Source organism: Hibiscus syriacus, unplaced genomic scaffold (genome assembly GCF_006381635.1).
Source record: "Hibiscus syriacus cultivar Baekdansim isolate YM2019G1 unplaced genomic scaffold, ASM638163v2 tig00111941_pilon, whole genome shotgun sequence".
Classification (NCBI taxonomy): domain Eukaryota; kingdom Viridiplantae; phylum Streptophyta; class Magnoliopsida; order Malvales; family Malvaceae; genus Hibiscus; species Hibiscus syriacus.
The window spans coordinates 366887-387646 of NW_024063217.1; the positions used below are offsets into that span (position 1 = coordinate 366887).

Genomic DNA, 20760 nt, shown 5'->3' on the forward strand with positions numbered 1-20760 from the left:
ATGTAGACCCAATTGAAAAAAGTTGTTAAGTTTAGGGATAAAATACTGTTTTATCCCTTAATTTCTCAAACGAATGGGTAAAATACATATCATGCCACTCAATTATCAGTTTGATTATTTACGGTCACTTCTTTGAAAGCTATAATTTAATCAAAAAATTATTATAAATATATCAGTGAAACATAATCTAATATAGTTTGAATAATGGATTTACCGTCTAAAACTTACACATTCTACTAATTTGGTCTTAATTTGAAATATTTTAATGAATAGGTGAGTGACCATTTTATAACTTTTAATAGTTGAATGACTCAACAAATCAACACTCTATAGCCGAAGGACTATTTTGTAACTTTTAATAGTCGAAGGACTCCACAAAGTAACACTCTATAGTCGAATGACTATTTTATAACTTTTAATAGTCGATGGACTCAACAAAATAGTAACCTATAATCGAGGACTATTTGCGTTCTTTAACCTAAATTTTAAAAACTAAAATGTTATAACATATCATTATTCCGTCTAAAATTTAATTGTTAGTGATAGTATTTTAATAAAGTGATTAAATTGTTATAATATTTTTTAAAAGTAACCTATTTCTAATTTAACTAATAAATGAGTGACCTGAAGTGTATTTTATCTCAAACGACTTACCTATTCTCCATTATCATCCACCTCGATCTGCGACTGTTTTATCTTTTATTCATTTATCTTCGCTAAAAATCGCTTTGCAACAGATTTTTCATTCTCTCAAAATCCCCAAAAGATTAAAAGGGGATTAAATTCTAGGTTTTGGGATAAATAAATGTGATGTCGAGGCCTTGGCTACTGGTTTTTGTAGTGTTTTTAGTGATGTTCACCTCCCAATTCGAATGGAAGCAGGAATTCGGTGAAGAAATTGAGCCATCTCCTACTGTTTCTCTTAAAGATCAATCCGTTTCCAAACGCCACGAATACGTCAAAGAGAAGGTTTCTCATTTCCCCCAATTTGTTCTTCCTTTTAATGTACACTTTTATCTTGTTTTAATCCGAAATTATGAATTAGATTCTTGGTTGTTGTTAATTTACAGTGTTATTCATTTATTACCCAATATTTGTTGGCTTGCAAAGGGTATAATTTATAGTTCAATTAGCAGAATCTGTATATCCCCCAAAGGAAGGGTACGGGATAGTAAATACTGCCATGAATGATTGTTGATGCCATTTTTGTAATGAATTGAGATATTCTCAGGCTCTTACGAGACAAATTAGGGGTGTCAGAGCTTGTGTTCGGCACGTTTTTCGATGCTTAAGTCGGGATAATGAAGAGGGCTTCTTTTTGTTAGAGCGAACTCCGGTGTCTCCTAGCTAATGTTCGCCTTGCAGGATCCCGGATATATTCGAGTCTGTCTCACTTCCATCCAAGATCATTCTCCTGCTTGATCCATTACCAAAGATGCATCAACAATGTTAAAACCATTGGGTTATTTTGATGGAGATTTCAATCCTTTAAATGTGTGCTCGAATGAATTATTAACAAGCTAATCATTCTTTAAATGTTTTATCATTTGTGAATACTCTCCAGCATGTAGAAACAAATGCTGGGAAACAGGATTATTTGGGTGAAAAGTACAAGCTTTGAGCCAGTGGTCGTCCACTAAAATATGCATGGATCACCACCGCTTATTCAAATTCACTATGGCGTGGTTGTAACTGGGTAAATTCCTATTAGCGTATGGTTGCAATCAGACCAAACCTACTTCCTTATAGCTTTGTGTGGATAAGACTCATGAATTTGTACATCTCACTTACGACATAGCTTTGTTTTGGTTTCACTTAGTGCCTTGATTCCTGTTTTCGGTTCCGCAATTGCAATTCAATTAGTTAAAACATTAAGTAGCAAGATTTTCTTTAGGCTTCATCCCCTTCCCACCTTCTAAATCTGTTGGTCACTTAACCGGAAACAGGGACAGAATCAGGATTAGATAATGGGAGGGGCTAAGTTGGCTAACTTCACTGACTGGGAAGCAGCAAGTCGAACATTTGAGTGTTTCTTGTCGCAAATGCTATAGATGATATCAAATTTTAAGTTAGGTAGGATATGTTTCTTCAATCTTGCCATACTTTTTGAATTACTAATTGTTTTGGCAGGAACTTTATACCCGGTGTTAATGATAGTTCCATGTAGTTTATGCCAATTCGAGACCTCAAATACGACCCATTTATCCACATCTTACCAATAGGGTTTGTTCCTGGCTGCATTAGCTGTTTTTCCCGATGTAGTTGCCTGAACTGAACTGAACTTTTCTATAGATTGTTTTAAGATACCATACATAATCAACTTTGTTGCAGATCATACTTTCTCAAGAAAGGAATATTCAGAAACTGAACAAGCTCGTGAAGAATCTTCGTCAACAGTTGCTTCAGTGTAAGGCTGAAAACGAGGTTGTTAACAGTTCTGCATTTGCTTTGAGCGAACATTTAAGCGAGATCGAACGGCAACCGACGTTGGACGACTAGTATTTTTGGGTCACTGCCACAAGAATCGGTACTTTCCGGTATTTGCAATCACGTAAACCTTGATTTTCTTTCTTTTTGTAGCTTCAAAATGATAATTGATTTAGTTTAACTTACAACACATGAGATGAAACTCTTGAATGTCTCTTGCAGATATATTTCATGGATGGTTTATGACTTTTTTTAAACGTCAAAATAAATGATCAGAATATAATAACACGAATTCAATCATTAATTTTTCAAAAAAAAATTAAGTATTAAATTGAAAAAATGAAATAATTTATGGGGCAATTTGTAATTAAGCCCCTTTTCAAACTACCATAAAGGAGTGTCTCATTATGTTAATACGTTGATAGTCGATCAAATAAACAAAGAGCTATAATTTTATGCTTATCCAGATTCATGCATCAATAATACAATATTATTGTGAAAAATATGATAGTATCATTAAGTGTCGCATGTCATAACTTAATTGGTCAACATCAGATACCAATCTAAGAATTTTTTTAAAGTTTAAGTACTAATTTGAGAATTTGTTTTAGTTTAAGGTACCAATTTGAGAAAAATAATAGAGTTCATGTATTAATTTTAGAAAACTATCAAATTCAATTAAGCCATATGATTTATTATACTATTTCGTACTTGATTTTTTTTTTACAAATGTGGTATCTATGTTTTTAAATCAATTTTATACTTAGATTTTCCAAACGTTACTTGATATCTAAGGCTTTTTTTTATATTATATAATTATAAGTTCTATATTATATAATTAATACTAACAATCAGTTGGTCTAGTGAGATAAAACACTAGGTACCTTAATCAAGGTCAGGGGTTCGAATTTTGACGTTTGCGAATGGAGCAAACTGGGTTGGGAGGGTCGGCCTCGCCTCTGTAGTATCTGATTTGAATTAGTCAGTCAATAGATTGGATACCAGTGATTAATTCAAAAAAAAGAAGTTATATATTAAGTGAGCGATCATAAAAAGATGTAAAATTAAAAAGTTTTATATTATATATAATTAGATCCTAGTCTTATATATAAGACATTACATATTTAGTATTTGTATGAATTAAATCAACGGTACACAACAAAATACAACAAGATTTCGTATCATAATTTGAAGATCTAACGTCGTATTTTATTATACTAACAAATATGGTTAATAGTCAAATAAGATAGTTTTTATTAGGGGTGAGCAAAATTTGATTCGATTTTAAAAATTGATTTTTTCTACTCGAATCGATTTGAAAAAATTCGATTCGAATTGATTTCGAGTTGTAATTTTATAAATTCGACTTGACTAAAAAAATTCAATTTCAAAAATTGAGTTATAAAATACAACTCGAATAACTCGAAATCTTTAGTAATTAGTAGATTGATTTTTAAGTTTGAGTCGAGTCTCTCGACTTTGTATGATATATGCAAATCACATATAAAAAAATCACGAAAAAATATATATGTATTACATATAGTTATAAAATATCATTTAAAATGGAATCAAACAATTTCATAATATTGTAAATTTCTACGATTAAATTTAAAGAAAAACTAAAAAAATTGACTCGACTCAACTCGAAAAAAAATTAAGTCAACTCCGAGTTATAAAATAGGATTCGTCAACTTGATATGGGTCGCATATATGGATTTAGTGGGTGAGTCTCTCAACAGGGATTTTTTTGCATACACAAGGTGTCGAATATGAGACCTTACTTAAGCAATATTAAGTTGATTACCACTTGAACCAACCCGTTGGTAAATTATTATAGTATTTATACATTAGAATTGATCACACACAAGATCATGGATACATTTTAAGACCATTTATTGGATTGTTGTTTACTAATAAAATTTGTATTTAAATATCATTTATAATTTCTTTTGAAGATTTAATTATTATAGCTATTAAATATTTAAAACAAATTGACAAACGGTTAATCATGGAACACGTTAAATATAAGAAAGTTCAAATAAAAGGGTGAAGTATACAAATGGTCCCGATAATAAGATATTGTTTTATTAAGCTCTCGACTATTAAAAATTATAAAATGGTTACTCGATTATTCATTATGTTTTAAACTCGTAATTTTTCATTAAAAAATTTGATGGTATTCTGAGTTAAACGTTAATCTGCTGACTGTAATATGATAAAATCTGATTATATAATCTCAAACGACTATCATATCCCATTCACCATGTTAACGTCCATGTTAGACAACCACCAGCTTTTTAATGGGAAATGATGACTTTGAAACTTAATGAATAGTCGGTGACCATTTTGCAACTTTTAAAAGTTGAGAGACATAATAAAGTATTATTATATAGCAGAGGATCATTTTGTAACTTTTAAGAAACTTAATAAAGTAATATCTTATAATTAGGGAACCATTTGTGTATTTTACCCAATGAAAAAAAAGAGGGTGATGGAATTTATTTGAAGGAGCCAACCTTGATGTCAAGAATTAGGAGGACTGTGGAACTTACAAATGTAATTTTTTTAAAATTCCAAGGTTTCGACATAATTTATAAGCATTTATTTCAATTAGTCAAATTGCTTACGATGGAAGTTCAAGTAGCAATTTCTCATAAGATTATAAAAATTAATTCATACTTTTATAAAATGTTTAAAAATAATTATTATTGTAAGAAAACCATTTATTTTAATTATAAAATCAGTAATTATAAATCGAAATCGAAAAAAATAAGTAAACGTGAACCTTTTTATTTATTAATATTCTTAATTATATGATATTGAACACTCGTATCCCTGACATTTTTAGTGCTAGAACTCACAATCTCAAGAAATAACAACAATTCCTTTATTACTTAAATCGCTTGATTCATGCAAAATATGAAACTTTTTATCATTACACGAAATATATGTTTAATATTAAAAATGAACAATTTTGAAACTAACTATCAATCATGTTATGCATGAATCAAGTTATTTTAATAGTTAAAGATATAATTGTTATCTCTAAATATCTCAGGTTTGAATATTAATATCTACATAATATTTAAACATTTGTTATCAAATAATAAAATCTTTAAAAACATATACTTATAATCACCTTAAATTAATAAAAATACGACAATCGTATTAAAAATATTTATTAATAGAATTAGTATACATATAATTAATTCGGTGAAGAATCTTATATCATAATCTATATTTGGCGAATTAGTTGGTCACATATTTAAAATTTTTTATTAGTTTTATTAAATAGAAGTTAATTATCGGCACTCCTTATTAATAAAATAAATTAAATTAAAGGTTTAAGATCCATCTTTGTCTATGTAGTAGATCAAATTTATCACTTTCGCTCGTATTCTATTTTTACATCAATTTAGTCATCGAAATTACTCAATTGTATCATTCTATACCATATTCCTAACTTAAAATCTTAAATTATAAACTCAAATTAGGGTTTAGTGTTTATGATTTAGAGGCTATGGTGTTATGGTTTAGGTTTATAATTTAAGGTTTTAATTTAGGTGTAATTGAACAACTTCGAAGATTAAATTGATGCGAAAATAAGATAGGGGCAAAAGTGATAAATTGGGTCTACTACAGGGACAAAAGTTACCCTTTTGTCTAATTAAAAGAGTTACTCTCCTAATAAATCTGTAAATTACGAACTGTTCATTCCGAGTGATCTCCGTGGTGAATGAATTATTTTCATTCTTTGAGACCCGAATTTAAACATCATAAATGTTAAAAGTGTGAGCGTTTCTTGTCAAAATATTAAGATATATCTCATTGTAAATACCTCAGCTTAATAAAAAAAATTATGAACTATTTTATGATCACTCACAACAGATTAAAATATATACCCCATTTTGTACTTGAAATTAAACTTAATATCTAAATTAATAATTACATTAATTAAAAAATAATTAATACGATATTAATATTTTACAAATTTAACAAAATTATTTTCAAGACGAAATCAATAACCACGAAACGCGTCACCTTTATCAATAACCACGAAGTTTATATATTTGCAAGCAAAGATAAATCCAAAGCTTTTTTTTCTTTCGTTTTGCCTTGGATCTCAAGCTTCATCCCATAAGAAAACCATCATTCTTCTCTCTTTCTCTGTCGGTCGCTCATCACATCTTCCTCGCACGAAATCAAACACCATCCGTCATTTGATTCCCAATACCTTTAATTAGCTTTTTTTAAACCCCCGGAATTCCGTTCAAAAGAATCTCAACAAACTCGCCTTTTAACATCACTTTGTTTCTGTTTTTTGTTCAGTTTTTGGTTCTTTTAAGCTCCCATTGTTGTTGATACAATAGATCGTGGCGCGTCGTTAATCCGTTTGGCTCACCATCTTTTTGAAAGGTTTCGAAATCTGGGTTTCTCTTCTTTTTCCTTTTTCTTTTATCAGTGAATGATTGTGTGAATTGTGAACTGTGAAGTGATTTCTCTGCTCTCTTTTTTGTTTTCCAGGAAAATTTTGGATAACAAATGTTGGGTGAACTCATCACCAGGGTGCTTGTGTAAGTCGTGATTTATTACCACTTTTTTTGTTCTTTCTGGGTTTTGAATAGAACTAGGAAGGATTTAATTGCTTAGTTTGGTTTCTGGGTTTTGATTTGGGTGTTGTAGGTTGGTTCTTGGATATGGGTTTCCAGCGATTGAATGCTTTAAAACAGTAGAGAAGAATAAGGTTTCGATCGAGGAACTCAGATTTTGGTGTCAATATTGGTACTTTTTCACAAGTCTCAGCTATAATTGACTTACTTATATTTAAATACTTGTTTTGATTATAATTTTTTAAGGGTAAACTACTCATTTTAGCACCTAAACTTTTATTTTTTTTTCAAAATCATACCTAATGTTTAGCTTCTATTTTATTTTAATACTTCACCGTTAAAAATTTATCGCGTTTAGTATCTAAATTATTAGTTTTGGTCTATTTAGCATCTAAACTTTCAATTTCCCCCCAAAACTTAACGTTATGGAAATATTAAAATGAATCAAGAACTAATATTTTTAATGGCAGGATACTAAAATGAAATAAAAATTAAACTTCATGTATAATTTCAAAATTTTAAAAGTTTATGAATAAAACAAATCAAAACTGATAGTTTAAGTACTAAACCTATAATTTACCCAAATTTTAAAAATTATAAAATAGTCTTTAAATTTCCGAAAGTCATGAGCTTTCTCATTTATTTGCATTTTTCTAGTTCTTAGCTATAATTGACTTTTCTCTCATGCATGCACTGAATTGGTCAATTTAATATTCTCCTCCTTCTAATCATTAGAGTAAATTATATTAAAGGTGATTGAATTGTGTTTAAATAATCATTTTAGTCATTACATTTTTAAAAATCGTAAATTTTATTAAATTTATTAAACTATTATAAAATCATCATTAAATTTTATCAAATTATTATAAAATATTTATCAAATTTAATGAATTTGTACTTATTAGAACATTATAGTGATCATTTTAATAGTTCGATAAATTTAGTGATTATTTTATAATTTTTAAGAATTCAATGGTTAAAATGATTATTTAAGAATATTTCAACGTCCTCTACTTACTTTACCCTTATTATTATTTTACTTGTTTGATCCTTCTTCTATGGTTGAGAAATTCAACGTTTCTTAAGCTTCTAGTCTTTCCAATTTAAATTGTTCATTAAGTTTTTGAAGTTGTCAAACTTTGGCCTTTGCTATTCTCTATCCCATTTTTATAGATTTTTGGGTCAATTTATATTTAATGTACTAACGATATATATAGCGAACGGGTATTAGTACAAGTGGTTGAGATTTAGGAATTTGAGTTTGTAAGGCTAAGTTTGAATCCTACCACCGTGGGCAATCTATAAATTCCTATGTAAATCCCAATTGGATCTTAGGTATGCCTTGACCTTGGATTAGGGTGCCGCCCTCACCTATATATATATATGATACTAATTTGTTTTAAATAAATTTGAGGTGAAATTAATTACCTGGTACTTACTTTTCATTTAGTCCCATATCATAACTATGTTTTCGTTAGGACATATATATCGGTTTTATTAGAAAGTTGATCCTTAAACTCTATTCTGATTTCCATATTTATAATTTTTTTTTATATATAAATGTACATAAATTATCATTTTTTTCTCATTTTACCACGACGATTTTGCAGGATCGTCGTAGCATTTTTGACATTATTCGAGAGCATAGGGGACACATTATTTTTGTGGTACGTTTCATTCGGACATGAGAAAATCGTTAAACCGCAACACGAATATGTTAAACATAATACGATTATAATACGAATACATGTATTTTTAGACCGAATACTACTATTACTGTTCTTTTTTTCCCAATTGTTCTTAAGGTTGCCTATCTATGGCGAGCTGAAGCTTACACTCTTGATATACCTATGGTATCCCAAAACCAAGGTAAAACTAAAACGTACAAGCAATGCATTTGATGTGTGTTTTGTTTTCCAATGCAAAACTTGCAAGTTAATGAGCAGTTACCAGCTTTGGTTTTCTTGGTAATGAAGGGAACTGGTTATGTGTACGACACATTGCTGCGGCCGTACATGGTGAGACACGAAACCGAATTCGGTCGAACGATACAAGAATGGCGAGCCAGAGCTTGGGATTTTGCTCTGTGTTATTGGGAGAACTGCACCGAGTTGGGGCAGACCAAATGGGTCGAGATATCGCAGTTCTTGTCCGGTCAGCCTTCGAGGATGAAACAAGGCAAGCTGGTAAGTCTTCATTACCCTGAACTCGGGTTAGAAATTGTAAGTTTTGATCGAATTCAGAAACCCGAATACCCAAACTTGTTCGACCCGAATACCGACCTTAAACTTGCAATGATCCTAACCAATACAATCTGATTTAGATCTCGATTGCCATATCTAACTTGACTCAAATTGAACACCATGACAATAGTTCAGCAAAAGTTCATCAATGGTGTGATTATATATGATTTATAACTTGAAATGATTAGCTGTTTTAAGTGTTCTAATTCTTCGATGACTCAATGCAGATTAACCCAGTTCTAGATCACCAAATGGAATTTGACGAGAAACGGCCAGCCCGTCGTAGACTCTTCGGAGGCAAAGCTCATTAAGCCGAACCTGACAGAGAGTCCAAAAGCTCCAACAGGGAATCACACAGTCAACAACTTGTAACAAACGAACAACACTTGTATAAACCACTCACAAGCTTGCAAACACAAACAGAAGAAAGAACCCAGAAATTGCTTCTTGAATAGCTAGTGTCAAATTCAATTCATTCTTTGCTTTTTTCTTCTTGTCCCATTGTAATACAAATTATGTTCCTACAAAAAAGATTATTATTATTATTATATAAGACTTGAAGTTTTTTTTGAAAGGTATAAGACTTGAAGTTTAATGGTCAAATTATATAGTCACTATAATTTCCCTATATATATTTAAAAGTAATTATTATAATGTTTCTCTCTCTATATTTTTTCAATTATCTTTCTATATTACCGAATAAATGAAAAAATATTCATGTCAGGTCGGATCGAGGGGTTTATTCCAAAATTCGAGACAGATTCGGGACAAGTAGAATGTAACCTAACACTGGGGCGGGGCGGGTGAAAACTTTCAGATTTCAAGTCGGGGCGACCAAAAAAATCAACCCTCGGTAGAAAATCACTGGATTTCTATAATCATATCATGGTTTATGGATGCCATGGTCATAATTCAATATACATGATCGATATCGTAGAAACAACAGATGGACCCAATGATTATATCCTCAATGCATCAGTTCTACACATCTACATTTGGTATGTCTGCTTTCGAATTTTGATATGTCAAACTAATGACTCATTAATAAAAACTCAAATCAACAAAGGGATGATGTTAATGTGCATATATACTCGGATTCGACAGACTGTAATTCCGATGCCGGAACGTTTTATTTCTATAACTAAAACCATAGGATAGATAAATTGCTCAACCATGCAGTGAATGGCAATAACCCCTATACTTAGCATCCATGTAAAACATAAAGAAGAGGTGCTGCCATTCTTTGTGCAGAACTTGGTTAGGAAAATTGATTTTACCTATTGAGTTGAGTTAAAATCGGAAGATGGCACTTCAGTCATTCTAGAAGGTGGAGTTTCTGGCCTTGGGGTACCGACATCAGCCATTACGAAGTCTGGATGAAGCATATCGACTCCGCTCCATTCAACACCTGCTATTCTTGGAGTTGAGGGTTACAAGCTCAAATGTTGAAGAATGTGTAAAACAGTGTGCACGTGCTTGTTCATGCCTTTGGCAGGTTGAGTAGATTGATTAGCTAAAAATAAAAGGATACAATCTGTCTTCCACATATCCGTAATGCTAACATCGGCATCCGATAGAAGCCAATAATCTGCATCATTCTGACAACCAGACAGGAAAAGTTATAGTCAATATTACAAATGCATAAATAACCTTTGACAAAAACAGCTGCCCATACTCCATATATTTGATGTTTGTAAAGCTTGGCAAGAGTAATTACTGGTCAAAGAAAAAAGGCACTCACATCGATATCTGATGGGACAATTCTCATCATTCCCCCGACAGGCTCCTGTGAAGCATTAATATCAGAGCCGATTTGATGATTTTGCTGTAACTGTGGTTCAATCTCCTTTCGAATGCCCACCGTATTGACCATCTCAACTTGGTTTTCATTAGAGGCAGAACTTGAAGCAAGTGGGGCACTCAGAGGAGGGTTAACGCCATTTATCTCTTCAAACTTCTCCTCAAATTGGCTGAGGAAAACAATTTGAAAAGAAAGAAATTAAAACAACCTCTCTTGACATCATCAATTAGTTTTATTTTAAAGAAAGATGGTTCGTAAACATGTATGGATAGATGGTCAAATATATAGAAGGGAGTAACACCTGACTAGATAAACATCAATGGGACCCATTGTGCTTCTAAGGATTATCCTGTACCTCCTTTGTCGATAGTCAACATCCTGGAATATATAGGAACAACCCCATTATGCCTTTGAATCATGCAAGTGGAACATTGTACTATGTCATTAAAGCTTTCCATAGTTCTTACCTCATCAGGATCAGGTACTTCCAGTGTTGTTCCATGTGGAGCTTTAATTGCTATCAGGGTTTCATTCTGCTAAAAGCAACACAGAAAATTTAGCTACAGTAAAACCAAAATGTCTCGGATATTAGCGTCAAATGCAGAAGATGATTGCAAAAGTGTAAATTTAGTGGCATGAAATAAACAAACCTGAAAACAAGGTATACGCTTAATGTCTTCTTCGGTCAAAAATAGCAACCTGAAACAGTTTGAAGATAGTTAAATGCAAATCTTTTTGCAAATATAGAAGTTGACTTCAATTAATTGGATTCCAGTGAAACGCAGGCAAGAAAGTCTTACCTCTGATTGTTCTCATTCTCACTCAAATCCCTTAACCTTTCCTGCATTTCTCTGCAATATTTTAGAAGCATCAGCATTCCTAAGCAGGTTTGAGGCAGTAACGGTTACTACTCTAACACGATAAGCCATGTACAACCTTATTTGATCATCTAATCTGCGCTCTTCCATGGAAAGGTTCTCAATTTCTCCCTGCATAGAAGAATAAAAATCAAGCCCATATGTATGGGAAATAAACCAAAAATCGGTAAAGCAGCAATTACTGAAGATCTTTTCAAAGTAATTGGTCAACATAAAGAACTAAAGAAAATTTCTAATGACCAAGAGAAAAATTTGTTGCCTAGATGTCAAAGAAAAAGAAAAATGATATTATTTTCACGTACCTGTAATACAGAGACATCACCATCTGTTTCTCCTGGCCTTGAAGCACCTTCACCCCTAGTAAATTTGAGTAAACTCTCAAATAAGTCCCAAGTTCTTTGAAGGTTAACCAGAATGACAGACCAAATTAAAACATCAAATTCTAGAAAAATGTTTAACATTATCAAATAATTACTTCCAGCGTATTCTGTTTTTGAACTTCTTTTCAATAAGATCAATGCCTTCCAAGACATTTGTTATATCATATATCCTCCTCTTCTGCACCTGTTGCAACATTTAGAGGAAAAAGAAAAAGAAAAAAACAACGATGAAAAGGCCCTTCAAGTAACATGAGAAAACACTCGCTAAACACCCAACTATACAAGATCACTAGTCATATATCATTACCTCCAATGTTTGTGCGGCCTTATTTAGGTCAAGGATACCATCTTCAGCATGCTTTATCAGATTAACAAACTTTTTTGTCAACAGACCTAGAAATCATGATCACATTATTGTGGTTCTCACCATCCATAGAAGATTAAGGAGACAAAAATACGCAGTTAAAAGAGAAAAATAACAGCCATAAGATTACCTAAAGAACTGTCATACCGGCAGTTGCCCACAGGTGTAAGAGGACATGGAGAACCTGCCAATTATTATACATTATGTCAGTAATTCCTCTTCCACATACTGTATCTCTCTTAAATCAATCATTAAAGTATTGATAATAGACTGTGGTGTGATCATAAGTTTCCTTCTATGGACTATGCTTGTAGGATATGGTTTCTCACCAGCATTCGACACAGGTGTCGGAGGTGTAGATTTATTGGCCTTCGGGTTCTTTGATCTATTATTTACCCTTCCTTTAGCAGATACAGGTGTCTGGAAGGGACTGTTGGAGATGTTAGTAACTCCTGGACTGCCTGTCCATTGGCTAGACTTAATTTCATTTTTGTTCACTGTGTTCTTCCTTTTTAATAGCTGTGAAAAAAAAAACAGCAGTATTTCAAAGTAGTTCCAATCGCAGGTTAAATTACAAGTTTACTCGGTATTTGCACATGATTATATGTACATTAACAACCAATTGGATTAAGGAAAAAACACTAATAAGAAAGTAAGTCTAACAAATGCAGATATAGACAGCAATATGCATAAGAAAAATTACTGTTAACCATAAGAACCAGCAGAATTGCTTGACTACTTGATTCAAAAAGGTATTCACAAAGGCCTAAAACAACTAGTAGTTCACTTGTTATTGTGCAGAGGACAATAATAAAAGAGGATATAAGAACATAAGTTTGCACAACAAACTAGCACGCATATGATACAGAATCAATTGGATCATTTCATAAATATCCATCAAAGCCGCAACTTCAAAAGAATAAACAGACATCAAGCTTTCTTCATATAGGGCTTGGAATTGAATATTTGGCTTTAAACCAAGAATGCAGTAGCATAACAACTTTATTACATAGAACTGACATGCTATCGATTGCAATTATGTTTGAAATCAAAACCCAAAACGCAATACTAGATCTTTGCCTCATCAGCATGTCTAAAAAATTATAGTACTAAAAGTTAGCATTCTCAAATTAAGGCATAGAAATACATGGATTATCAGGTTTTGGACATTGGATGAGGCCAGCATTCATTAAATTTCAACTAGTCTAGCAAATGAGTACTTGAATCTATCTAAACTCGAGTAAATCGTCAAATACGTGAATGACCAGCGAAAAGTCACTTATCAAAGTACGGGCATAACAAATAATGAACAGATCAGATAAACACATGACATTAAACGTTAAGTAAGAGTATAATTCTCATCAAAATTGAAATATCGTGACTAATTACGCTGCAACCGCCATCTCCAGAAAAGAAAAATTAAACTCACTGGAGCTCTCACAACAATTGCTTCAACTTCTTGATCGGCGATGATTCCACGAGCGTTTTCTGCACTGGAGGAAAACCTGTGATAGTCATCGGGTTGAACAAACGGCGGCTTCGTCGAGGCGAAGGCCAGATGGCGACGTATCGGCGGGACAACCGAAGAAGCCGTCGCTGAAGGTGCGGCTGAACCCGTTGGAGGAGAAGGATAAGGCCGGATGGGACCATCAGGGGCACGAGCACCGCCGGACATGGAGGCGGGGGTAGAATTGGAATTGGGTAAGAAGGGGAAGAGAGAGAAAGTGAGGGTTTAGACGTTAGAGAGAGAAAGTAGAAAACGAGGGAAAAAGGGAGGGAATCTTTTGTTTCGGATAAATATGGAGGGAAGCGTTTTGTATATAATTACAATTAAGGTATTAAAATGTTTTGTTTTTATCTTTATGAGCTCTTAACTTTTAAATCCATTCAATTCTGTCCCAGAAATAACATAAGATCTAAACACGAGATAGATGAATTTATATAGAAATTTTCTTCTATTCCATATATAATCATCCGTTAAATATTTTTTTATAAATATTTTTATATCAAAATTTTCTGTTCACTCACATCGTAAAATCGAGTTCGTGTTTAAATAATTTCGACATATTATAATATATCGAATATTACAAATTTAGTTAACGTGTAATATAAATAAGGGTAAACTACCTCAAATACTATCAAACTTTAGGCGTTATATCATTTATTCCATTAAACTTTTAATTTTGTCAATTATAGCGCTTAACTTTTATTTGCGTTTCAATTATACCACTGAATCATTAAATCGTTAACGAAACGATGATGTGGTTGACGGCTGTCGACGTGGATACCTCACCAAAACTACGTTGTTTTGACTCAACTGTTAACAATTTAACGACTCAATTGTATAATTGAAACGAAAATCAAAATTCGATGTTATAACTGACAAAATTAAAAATTCAGTGTATAAACTATACAACACCTAAAGTTCAGTGGTGTATTGGTGTATTTTACCCTATAAATTAACCATATGAAAGTGATTGAATTAAATATTTTGCACCTTCAGTTTGTAGCATAAAACAATTAAGTTTAGAAGGATACTTTACTTTCATTTTGAGGGTTGGGTGTTGATTTTTGTTAATCAATATTAAGAATGTGAAACTAAGGATTATACTTATAATTAATATTTTCATTTTCATTAAATAATAAAAACATTTAATTTGTTTGTGTTAGTTATATTATCGGTTGCAATTGATTGTGTGATAAATATTTTTTTATTAAACTTCAAAAGATTACATAGTAGTATCTGTTCTAAATACACTCAACTATTTGACAATGAATGCCCAATCACTCTTGCAGTCGTTGGTGTTCGAACCCGTGACCTTTAAGAACAATAACGATTCCTTAAACCAGTAAGTTGGTTCGTGAAAAAAAATGCTTCTAAACTCACATGCAAGATACATTTAGATGGATTCTCCCCAAACAACCTTTCCTACGAGACATTGTATAAACACTCTCTACAAAGAAGACAACAATCCCCAAAAACACATCATAAAGGGAAACATCTAGGCGAGTAGATTTGGTGCTTCTCAAGCTCATGAAGAAGTTGTTTTTGAGTAGATTTGATGTTCCAAAAGCTTGGAGGAATGTGCAACCTCAAATGAACCTGCAAGCTATAAATGCCAATGTATAGTATGTTAAAAGTTTACATTTGAGGTTTCTGATATACCTTTAACTGCCCAACTCTTATCTAATTTACTCACCCGAAGAGGGCTTTACTCGCCTAGGCTCTCTCGAACTCGCATCTTCTAGGAGTATGTCAACCGCATCGGAGTAAATGGCGTGGAATGGATCAGCTGTTGAAGAATGTATGTCTTCCATTGAACTCATGCTGATAAACAGGAACATTACTAACCATTAGATGACTGCAATTGTGTGATTATTATGATGTACAAGTGTAGGCCGATTACATAATTACTACCACTTTTTCTCTTCAAGTACTCCAATGCCCTACCATATGTCTTGCACCCAAATCTGAGGATAGAAAACACGTGAGCAATATTCACATGTTGAGCATAGAGAACACAATGTATCACAAAGGAAAACACTCTTTACAAAGAAAAAGACAATCCCAAAAATGCATCACAAAGGAAAACTTGTTGGTGAGTAGACTTGATTGCCTTCTCATGGACTTAATGAAGAAGCTGTTTTCGAGTAGGTTTGATGTTCCAAATGCATGGAGGATTGCAGCCCTTTATAAAGGCTCAAATAAAGCAGGTAAATATCATCAATTTCGTATGTGGAACAACAGTGAACCTGCAAGTTCAGTACTGATCAATGTGTTAAGATTTATCCAGTTTAAATCGAGCATCGTCAGAATGTAGAAGCATTTACTCTGTTAGTAAACACAAGTTCATATTCTGTGCTCCAATGGTGCCCAAACCAGTTAAAAGGGTGCCCTACATCAAAAAAATGTCAACCGCATTAGTGCCATCTGAGCCATATTCAGTTTGGTCTTGCACCCATCTCTGAAAACAAGTAAGCGATATTCACATGAAGCTCTAGATTAGGTTGGGGCGGGAGGTCTTCAAGTGACTTCTCTTCATCATCTTCGTCTTCACCTTCATAACCGCGATAATTGCTCAATTGTAAATACAATACCCGCAAATGCTGCTTCTCTTTCAAATTAGCAGGCCTAAACTCCTCTTTTGCATTTTTCACAAATCCCAAAATTGTTATCCATAACTTTCCCCTTAAGTTGTTAAGCCCACCCAATTCACTTAGATCTGCAGCACCAGCACCATGGGAACCGAGTATATCCACCACAAACAGGCTTAACGTCTGAAGCGAATTCAGCTTCCCTATTCCACGTGGCATATGAGTTAAGCTCCAACAATCACGACATGGAAGATGGGTAAGATTCACCAAATTTTCAATCTTCTTTGGCAATTCTTCAATCCCCCGACACCAGTCAAGTTTCAGCACTTGCAAACACTCTTCGGGAGCTTCTTAAGATCATTATTCCGAGAGAGATCAAGGTACCTCAAATGTTTCAACTTATGAATGGAGCGTGGAATCATATTAAGATTTAAACCATCCAATTCTAACACACGCAGACTTGTACAGTTTGAAATTATTAAATCCCAGGTTGTCTCATCCATATTTCGATCTTCCAGGTTAGGAAACTGTAACAAGGTTCGTAGCTTCCTTCCCTTGAACGAAGGAATTATTGTAAAATCAATGGACACATGGCGACATATTTCATCAACCTCCCTTGCACCAGAACTAAAATACTACTCTCTCTCCCCGCTACTGATTCAGCAAGATCATGCATTAAATCATGCATTTTACATGTCATTTCCCCCCGATAATCTTCATTTATCTCTTGAAAGAAACTACTTTCCGCTAAGTCTTTAAAATAATCCAACCCAATCTCTTCGAGAGATTGATTCGGCTCTGACTCTGATTGCTTTACAAAACCTTGTGCAATCCAGAGTTAAACAAGTGTTTGTACATTCATTTCATGATCTTTTGGGTACAGTCTGCAAATAAGCAAAACAATGCTTCAAATGGGATGGGAGATGGTCATAACTCAACCTGAGTGTAGGCATTATTTCACCATCTTTTTGGGATATTCGAGCAAGTTCATTACCTTTGAAAGAACGCCACTCATTTACTGTTTCTTTAACGGGTAGGGTTCTAGCTATAGTCCTTATGACCAAGGGAACTCCACCACACCTTTCTACAATCTGCTTCCACAAAGGCTGGATTTGTTGAGTCTTCAGGTCTTTGCTCAAATGCTATTTTTTTTTAACAAAGACCAAGCATCATCATCAGACAAGCCTTTTAAAACATGGGGTTTAGGATCGCTCTTCTGCGCCAAGAAGCACAGCTTGGATTCTGATTATGGTGCGTTTGAGGCCCTCAAGGTAGTCTTTGAGAAAGAGCGAGGGAGCCCAACTTAGTAACGAGCCCTGAGGCGGTGTTGAAAGCAATAGCTTCGGCCATTGGTATCGAAAGAGAAACGAAGGCAAAAGTGTATGGTTGTTTGCAAGAGGAATTGCAGGTGTTAATACATGCGGAGTGTGTAGTATTTTATATATACAGATGACACCAGCACCCCACCAGTGGTTGTAAAAAGAGTTGATATTTCACCAACCAAACCAAAACCTTGTGTGGTTCAGTACAATAATAAGATCAAAGGTTAAGAGACGACAGAAGAAGCTTTAAAAGCAAAATGTCCGAGTCTCTCTGTCCGAGTCTCATTAGTTTGACGATCAAATCTCATTCACGATCTAACCTATAAACGCTTGATATCAAGTTTCCAACCATTGTGCTTCATCCACTTTTAGCTAATCTTAATCGTCCTTCCTTGTCATTTATAAAGATGAGAGTAAATTACGTTAGATACACTGGTTAAATTTCAGCACTTGCAAATTTTGTATGATTGTATCTTACAAATATTCTCCGGGAGAATCACAAGATCATAATTATCAGAGAGATTAAGGTACCTCAAATGTTTCAACTTATCAATGGAGCGTGGAATTGTATTAAGATTTAAACCATCCAATTCTAACACACGCAGTCTTTTACAGTTTGAAATTATTAAATCCCAAGTTGTCTTGCTCATATTTAGATCTTTCTGATTAGGACACTGTAAGAAAGTTCGTAACTTCTTTCCCTTGAACAAACGAAATAGTGAAAGCTTAATCGATACATGACGACACATTTCATCAACCTCACTTGTACTTGGATTTGAATTTAAAATAATACTTCCTCTCCCTGCCACTGATGCAGCAAGATCATGCATTTTACATTTCATTTTCCCAAAAACATTTTCTTCCATCTCTTGAAAGAAACTTCTGCTGAGCCTTTAAAATAATCCAACCCAATCTCTTCAAGAGATCCATCTGAATCTGATTGCTTTACAAAACCTTGTGCAATCCAGAGTTGAACAAGTGTTTGCACATTAATTTTGTGATATTTTGGGTACAGTCTACAATAAGCAAAGCAATGCTTCAAATGGAATGGGAGATGATCATAACTCAGCTTAAGTGTAGGCATAATTTCACCATCTTTTTGGGATAGTCTAGCAAGTTCATTATCTTTGAAAGAACGCCACTCATTTGCAGTTTCTTTAATGGACAGTGTACTAGCTATAGTCTTTATGGCTAAGGGAACTCCACCACACTTTTCCACAATCTGATTGTAAAAAATTATCGGAAACATTATTATTCTTACCGATTTTGTTCTTATTGGACGCTTTACCGGTTTTGTTAACATATCCGGTAAAACGCTACCGGTTTTATTATTTTTTTTACCGATTTTGTTATTATTAGACCCTTTATCAAAAATGTTAAAAAACATGAATGTTTTAGGTAAAAATCCGGTTTTATTAAAAAAAATAATAACAAAACAAGTATCGTCTTTACTTAGCCTTATATTAAGGCTACCGCACAAGTTACTAGTATCAACATCAGACAAACTTTCCAAAACATAGGGTTGAAATTTATTAGTATCTTTCAAAATAATATGACGTAACAAATTCGAATTCGGATAAAAATCATATCAGCTCTATTCAATTGGTTGAGACTAAGGGCTACCGCTCAACCTTAGCACTAAGGATGGGTGGGTCAGGTTGGATCAGGTTTTCAGTCAACTCAATCTAACCCAAAAATATATATCTTTCATCTGAAATCTGACTCGACCCGAGTTTAGGGGTGACTTCACTCAAGCCGAACTTGATCCAAATTTTTAAGATAAAATCAAAACCCAACCCGAAATAAATATATTTATAAAAAATATGATTTTTATTCAATAAAAATGAGATCTAATTGGAAAAAATAATATATAGACGATTATTATTGCAATCATCCCTAAATATACAAAGTAAATTTATATTATTTTTCGAGTCGGGTCGAGCTTTTTCATCATAAACCCAAACCCGACCAAAACATATTTTCTAAAAAATCCGATCCAACCCGAACTGAACCCAAATTTTTTTTACAAAACCAAACCTAATCAAGTTGAAGCCCGATCAGGTCGAAACCCTTCAACTTCGATCTCATGCACATCCCTACTTAGCACGATGGTGTCAAAGCACAACTATTATTGCTTGGATGAGTGCAAGCCCATTTTTTTCTCACTTGATGGGTGAACAAGAAAGATGGACCGTGATTGTGGGAGATCCATTTTTATGTTGCTCTGAACCTTTCGTTTTTTTTCAAGTATATGTATCAGATCCCCATATCCAATATATAGATAGACAAGGGAGGGTATCGGATGCCGGATCATCGAACAAAACTCTCATAAAAGATTATATTCCTCTTCAATGCAACCAAATAGATTTGCAATACTACTAAAGTTTATGGTTTTCATATCCAGAAGGCAAATAAAAATGGTTTAACCTAGAACATGCAACTTAAGTTGGCATGGTTTCTTTTATAAAATTCCAATACATCCTAGTTCAATTGTATTGAAATACAACACTTCTACATTCCTCTCTGCTCCAATATCATCCAATCACAATAACATCATCCAAAATAAACTTTTCCTCTGTACCGGACTTGAAACCACGGTATCCACTATCAAATGACAGAGAAAGATTCACAAACTTTAAA

At 33.3% G+C, this 20760-nt stretch overlaps 5 protein-coding genes across 8 annotated transcripts in view; 3 read left to right on the plus strand and 2 right to left on the minus strand.

Moving 5' to 3' along the window:
* Window positions 1-7112, plus strand: part of LOC120173186 (cell division protein FtsZ homolog 2-2, chloroplastic-like) — a 41679-nt gene extending 34567 nt beyond the window's left edge. The window contains exon 9 of the mRNA XM_039180429.1: window positions 7071-7112. The gene's annotated coding sequence lies outside the window, so the exon portion shown is untranslated. The remainder of the gene's footprint in view (window positions 1-7070) is intronic.
* On the plus strand, window positions 673-2624 carry LOC120173189. The gene is made up of 2 exons (XM_039180433.1): window positions 673-969; window positions 2332-2624. The coding sequence occupies exons 1-2, from the start codon at window positions 811-813 to the stop codon at window positions 2497-2499; spliced, it is 327 nt and encodes a 108-aa protein (XP_039036364.1). The 5' UTR covers window positions 673-810; the 3' UTR covers window positions 2500-2624.
* Window positions 6530-9797, plus strand: LOC120173187 (HVA22-like protein j). Of its 3 annotated transcripts, XM_039180431.1 has the most exons (8): window positions 6530-6843; window positions 6952-7001; window positions 7111-7209; window positions 8648-8704; window positions 8843-8906; window positions 9014-9223; window positions 9508-9596; window positions 9637-9797. In XM_039180431.1, exons 2-7 carry the CDS (start codon window positions 6970-6972, stop codon window positions 9589-9591), a joined length of 546 nt encoding a protein of 181 aa, XP_039036362.1. In that variant the 5' UTR covers window positions 6530-6843; window positions 6952-6969; the 3' UTR covers window positions 9592-9596; window positions 9637-9797. The 3 variants fall into 3 exon arrangements, with proteins under 3 accessions (XP_039036362.1, XP_039036361.1, XP_039036363.1); XM_039180430.1 differs by having other exon boundaries at window positions 9508-9797; XM_039180432.1 differs by lacking the exon at window positions 7111-7209 and having other exon boundaries at window positions 9508-9797.
* A 449-nt stretch (window positions 9798-10246) lies between these two features.
* On the minus strand, window positions 10247-14477 carry LOC120173068 (transcription factor E2FA-like). Of its 2 annotated transcripts, none has more exons than XM_039180356.1 (14): window positions 14133-14477; window positions 13033-13222; window positions 12834-12887; window positions 12647-12732; window positions 12435-12523; window positions 12262-12316; window positions 12018-12070; window positions 11882-11932; window positions 11732-11780; window positions 11549-11614; window positions 11383-11459; window positions 11022-11250; window positions 10812-10878; window positions 10247-10688 (listed from the first exon to the last, which is right to left on the minus strand). In XM_039180356.1, the coding sequence occupies exons 1-14, from the start codon at window positions 14376-14378 to the stop codon at window positions 10558-10560; spliced, it is 1443 nt and encodes a 480-aa protein (XP_039036287.1). In that variant the 5' UTR covers window positions 14379-14477; the 3' UTR covers window positions 10247-10557. The 2 variants fall into 2 exon arrangements, with proteins under 2 accessions (XP_039036287.1, XP_039036286.1); XM_039180355.1 differs by having other exon boundaries at window positions 10247-10691; window positions 14133-14472.
* A 1258-nt stretch (window positions 14478-15735) lies between these two features.
* LOC120173148 (putative disease resistance protein At3g14460) lies at window positions 15736-19369 on the minus strand. Its single transcript, XM_039180409.1, has 6 exons — window positions 19001-19369; window positions 17793-17940; window positions 16694-17148; window positions 16535-16599; window positions 15904-16031; window positions 15736-15806 (listed from the first exon to the last, which is right to left on the minus strand). Exons 1-6 carry the CDS (start codon window positions 19367-19369, stop codon window positions 15736-15738), a joined length of 1236 nt encoding a protein of 411 aa, XP_039036340.1.
* Between the last annotated feature and the right edge of the window lie 1391 nt (window positions 19370-20760).

Coding starts and splice junctions, on each gene's coding strand:
- LOC120173189 (XM_039180433.1), top strand. CDS start 811: ATGTCGAGGCCTTGGCTACTGGTTTTTGTAGTGTTTTTAGTGATGTTC. Junction 970..2,331: donor ACGAATACGTCAAAGAGAAG/GTTTCTCATTTC, acceptor ACTTTGTTGCAG/ATCATACTTTCTCAAGAAAG.
- LOC120173187 (XM_039180430.1), top strand. CDS start 6,970: ATGTTGGGTGAACTCATCACCAGGGTGCTTGT. Junction 8,705..8,842: donor GGGGACACATTATTTTTGTG/GTACGTTTCATT, acceptor ATTGTTCTTAAG/GTTGCCTATCTATGGCGAGC. Junction 8,907..9,013: donor TATGGTATCCCAAAACCAAG/GTAAAACTAAAA, acceptor TTGGTAATGAAG/GGAACTGGTTATGTGTACGA.
- LOC120173068 (XM_039180355.1), bottom strand. CDS start 14,378: ATGTCCGGCGGTGCTCGTGCCCCTGATGGTCCCATCCGGCCTTATCCT. Junction 13,223..14,132: donor CAATTGTTGTGAGAGCTCCA/GTGAGTTTAATT, acceptor TTTTTTTCACAG/CTATTAAAAAGGAAGAACAC. Junction 12,524..12,646: donor AGGCCGCACAAACATTGGAG/GTAATGATATAT, acceptor ATGTTGCAACAG/GTGCAGAAGAGGAGGATATA.
- LOC120173148 (XM_039180409.1), bottom strand. CDS start 19,369: ATGTTTCCGATAATTTTTTACAATCAGATTGTGGAAAAGTGTGGTGGA. Junction 17,941..19,000: donor ATTTTAAAGGCTCAGCAGAA/GTTTCTTTCAAG, acceptor AAAAAAAAATAG/CATTTGAGCAAAGACCTGAA. Junction 16,032..16,534: donor AACTTGTGTTTACTAACAGA/GTAAATGCTTCT, acceptor CCTGTTTATCAG/CATGAGTTCAATGGAAGACA.